Source organism: Panthera uncia, chromosome E1 (genome assembly GCF_023721935.1).
Source record: "Panthera uncia isolate 11264 chromosome E1, Puncia_PCG_1.0, whole genome shotgun sequence".
Taxonomy (NCBI): Eukaryota; Metazoa; Chordata; class Mammalia; order Carnivora; family Felidae; genus Panthera; species Panthera uncia.
This window is the reverse complement of record NC_064814.1, coordinates 7,945,153-7,949,216: the sequence shown is the minus strand read 5'-3', so window position 1 is coordinate 7,949,216 and position 4,064 is coordinate 7,945,153. Positions and strand designations below refer to the sequence as shown.

The 4,064-nt window shown below is 58.3% G+C and overlaps 1 protein-coding gene across 1 annotated transcript; it reads right to left on the bottom strand.

The window, feature by feature from the left end:
• Positions 1 to 255: 255 nt before the first annotated feature.
• Positions 256 to 2,283, bottom strand: HOXB13 (homeobox B13). The gene is made up of 2 exons (XM_049635897.1): positions 1,477 to 2,283; positions 256 to 509 (listed from the first exon to the last, which is right to left on the bottom strand). The coding sequence occupies exons 1-2, from the start codon at positions 2,072 to 2,074 to the stop codon at positions 256 to 258; spliced, it is 852 nt and encodes a 283-aa protein (XP_049491854.1). The 5' UTR covers positions 2,075 to 2,283.
• Positions 2,284 to 4,064: the final 1,781 nt, after the last annotated feature.

Sequence of the window (4,064 nt, the reverse complement as noted above, 5' to 3'; positions counted from 1 at the left end):
AGGTCCTGTAGCTGGTGGCTTACTCTGGTGGGTTGGACTGTAACTCTGGGCCTCACTGGCTCCCTAGAACATATGGGGGTACAGCAGACCATCCCTCCGGAACAGCCCAAGAGGTGTGGCCTGTGACGAGTGTAACCTGTGGGAGCCCCTCACTAGAGTCCTGCGCTCCAGCCTGGCACTGGCAGTCTCCCGGTCTCCCCAGGACACTCCCATTTCTCCCTCCCCCCCCCCCCCCTCCCCAGGCAGGGATCTCCCTCACGGAGTGGTGCTGGTCTTGACCTTGGCGAGGACTTTCTTCTCCTTAACCCGGCGGTTCTGAAACCAGATGGTGATCTGGCGCTCTGAGAGGCTGGTGGCCGCGGAGATCTTGCGCCTCTTGTCCTTGGTAATGAACTTGTTAGCGGAATACTCGCGCTCCAACTCGCGCAACTGCCCCTTGCTGTACGGAATGCGCTTCTTTCGGCCCCGTCGGAAGGCGCAGCCTTCTGGAGGGTGCTGCGCGCTTGTATCTGCGCGTCGACGGAAGGAGGGAGAGAAAGCCACGCTCAGACCTCTGCCCCCAAGGCCACGCGCAGACCCAGGCCCTACAAGCTAAGTAACTCTCCAGGAGCCCCCAGATCGCCCTTCAGACACACGCGGGCTCCCACTCCCCCAAAGCACAGCGGGACACCTCGACTTCCGGCTCGTTTCTAATTACCGCTGAGGCTTGGAAAGACCAGGATCCTGCGGATCACCCTTACCTAACACTGTCCTCACGCTTGCAGGTCTGGAAACACACCCATCACACACGGCCAGACCTTTGCCCAGGGTCACATACATACATCCACCCTCACATGCATTTTCACACTCCTGGCCACTCTCCTAGAGTCTACAGCCAAGTTATGTACAGAAGGGAACACATTTCTGTCCCCACTCCCAACACACACACACACACACACACACACACCCCTAGGTTATGACTGCAGGAAATCTGAATTTTCCTGTGGAAACTGAAAATTCATTGGAGAGAAAAGGAGGGCTTGTATTTTTTACAGAACATCCATTATCTCTGTTCCGACACACCCCACCCCCATACTCACTAAATTGAGAGTCATTTAGCCTTTTGGCAGAAGTAAACCTGGGATCTTTGAGGTAGGAACAGCCTGAGCCCCTCAGAGGTGATAGGGGAACCAAACACTCTGACATATTGAGAAGCTGGTCCCAAAGCCTCCTAGGGAGGTGAAGGGGCCTGGTGGCCCGCAGGCTTTCGAAAACACCCAGCTCAGCCACCCCCACCCCCGCACACTGACCCTCTGGGGCTCCACCAGGCTCTTCAACTGCCTAAAACCCTCCTTCAGGGTCCTAATAGCCAACAGAGGACCACAAGCTCCTCCTCACCAGCCCCAAGTTTCCCTTCACCTCCTCCCATGCAAGTGCCGGCTGGGCCTACAACCCACACTCAGCACCAACGGGACCCAAAGTAGTGGGGCAAGTTACCTGCAAATGCTGCCTTCCAGAAGGGCCCTGGCGGGTTCTGTTCTCCCTGGCAACACATCTGGCTGTTCCAGCCCCCGGTGAGGGCCCAGGACTGGTAACTGTCCACAGGCAGCAGGGAGTCGTGGCGAGGCTCCCCGGGGGCCCCCAGAGTCTGCACCACCGACACATCCAGGTAACTGGCCATAGGCTGGTAGGGTCCCGAGTACCCCGGATAGAAGGCAAACTCGGTGGGGCGGCTGGGGTACTCCTCCCCGGCAGCGGCAGTCTCCGCGGGGTAGGCAGCTAGGGTGGCCGCCTGGGCACAGGGTTTCAGCGAGCTCCGGGACACTCGGCAGGAGTAGTACCCGCCTCCAAAGTAGCCGTAAGGCACCGGAGCCGCCCCCTGGGGCACCCCGGGGCAAGGGTGGCACTGCTTTGGCGGTTCCGCAGAGCCCGGCAGGTCCAGGGGGGCATAGCTGACGGCGGGCATCAGCGTAGGCGCCGCTGCTGGGTGGCTAGTCAGTGGGGAGTGGGCGACTAGATTCCGACTCCCTCCCGCCCCGGGCAAGCCATCCATGTCCTTGGCCCCGTCCAAGGTGGCATAATTGCCGGGCTCCATGGGGCCGCGGGTCGGCTCATGGGGTGCCGGGGGTGGGGGATACAGGGGGCACCCAGCTCGCTCTCCCCACCCAGGCCCCGGGAATCCAAGGCGTTTTAAATCGCTCCCAGCTCGCCAGGCGCCTGCATTCGCTTGTCCCGGCCGTCTTGACGCAGGAGACGCAGGTGCCAGGGCACGCGCGCTGATTGGCTGTGGCCTTGGGGAGAGAAGCTAGTAAAATCTTCATGGCAGAAATTGCGAAAATACTTTACCCTTGCTTCTCTCCCAGTGTGTCTCTCTCCCTCTCCCTCCCTCCCTCCCTCCTCCTACCCCTCCCTCTCTCCCTCCGCGCCTCCCTCCCTCCCTCCCTAAGTCCCTCTCTCCCTCTCCCTCGCTTTTATTGCATTTGGAAACCAGAAAAGAACCGAGAGGAAGTGTCCTTTCTCTGCTTTCCAGTTGGGAGCTACCCAGCTCCGCGTCCGGGGGGAGGGGAGAAGCGGGAGGGGGAGGGAGAGAAGACAAGGAGCCGGCCCCCCACCTCCGCAGCCTCCTCTCCCTCCCTGGCTCTCTGTCTCCGGTGCTTTGGCAGGTTTAACGAGAGAATAAAAAGCTCTCCCTATAAAGTGTGCATCTCATGGTGGGGGTGGGGTGGGGAAGGGGAGTCGGGGGTGGGGCCCGGAGGAGGCCGCTCTGTGCCTGAAAGGGGAACCTGGGAAGGTGCCTGAACCAGAAGAGGCTGGGAAATGGGGATTAGAGGGCATTTCTGGGAGCCCCTTGCTTTAGGTCCCTGGGGGCAAGCATCCCAGTTCACTCCAGGTGCCCCTCCTATTCCGGATGCGCGTAATAGGCTGCCCAGGGAAGTGCCTGGGAAGCCCTTCCCCCGACACACACACACACACCCCACCCCGGGATCCCAGCTACCGCCCTGCCGGCTCCCGGAGTGGGGTGGGGCAAGAGAGGGAGGGAGACAGGAGCTGGGGAGAAGACGGGAGATCTGGAGCCTGGGATGTGCCACGTTCAGATCTGAAAGGGAAATGGAGTTTCTAGCTGTAGCCTGCGAAAGGGGGTCCGGATTTCCGTTTCATGGTGGGGAAAAAAGTACGGAGAGAGCACAAAGATGTCTTGTATATTCAGAGAGAGGCAGAGGCCGAGGGACGACAGCACCAAGAGGGAAAGAGAGAATTGGGTTGCAGGAGTGGGAAAGGGTCTTATAAAACCCCGAAGTACCAGCCAGAAAAGAGGATCTCTTTTCCCCCTTTGCTGGGATCTAAGGAATTTCCAGGAAACCAGGCCTAACTGGCTAAGCACACGAGTTGCAGGGGTGCTGGGCCCCAAGGAAGAAGGAGCCTGCCCTGTGCAAAGATGTCCAGCCTCTCTGCCCTGCGGTTCTCCTCTTAATTCCCAAGAGGCCCAGGTAACTCACCGTGGCCCTGGCACATTCCTACCCAAGCTGAGTGTCCAGAAAGCCCAGGACCCCCTATTGGCTTCCTCCAGGATTTACATTTCCTTGGAAAGCAGGATGGGAGAGAGAGAGCCCGAAACACTGCAAGGATTGCTGGAGGTCCCTCCCTTGGACCCTATTGTACAGTGCAATTCAGAAGACTCCAACCAATTCGTTTCACAGTTCCTCAGAGGTTTTTCTGTTTCCTTTGCTACCCCTCCCAAATCAAATCCTTCTGGGTCCACTTCTTCTAGAACCCCCAGTTTTTCTGGAGGAGGCAGGAACTTTTCCATTCCACACCAGCGTCACGGCGATTATACGAAACAATCCACCCTGACTCTAGGTGGGCTCAGCCATGCCCAACCGTACCAACCTGAACCTGAACTTGAGCCATCTCTCAGGAAACTGAGAATTCCATACAAACTGGAATTTCCCCCAAGCTGTGGGGCTGTAGCGGAGATCATAGCTCGCCCTCGACGGACATTGCTAATAACAGAAGACACCAAGCACAAAATCCTCACTAGGTTTTATTTTATTTGAAAACAACATGAGAGAAAAGGGAGGAGATAT

Bases quoted from the DNA above. Each gene is read 5' to 3' on its own strand.
- HOXB13 (XM_049635897.1), bottom strand. From the start codon at position 2,074: ATGGAGCCCGGCAATTATGCCACCTTGGACGGGGCCAAGGACATGGAT. The intron at 510-1,476 runs GTAACTTGCCCC...GTCGACGCGCAG, and splicing joins CTGGAAGGCAGCATTTGCAG to ATACAAGCGCGCAGCACCCT.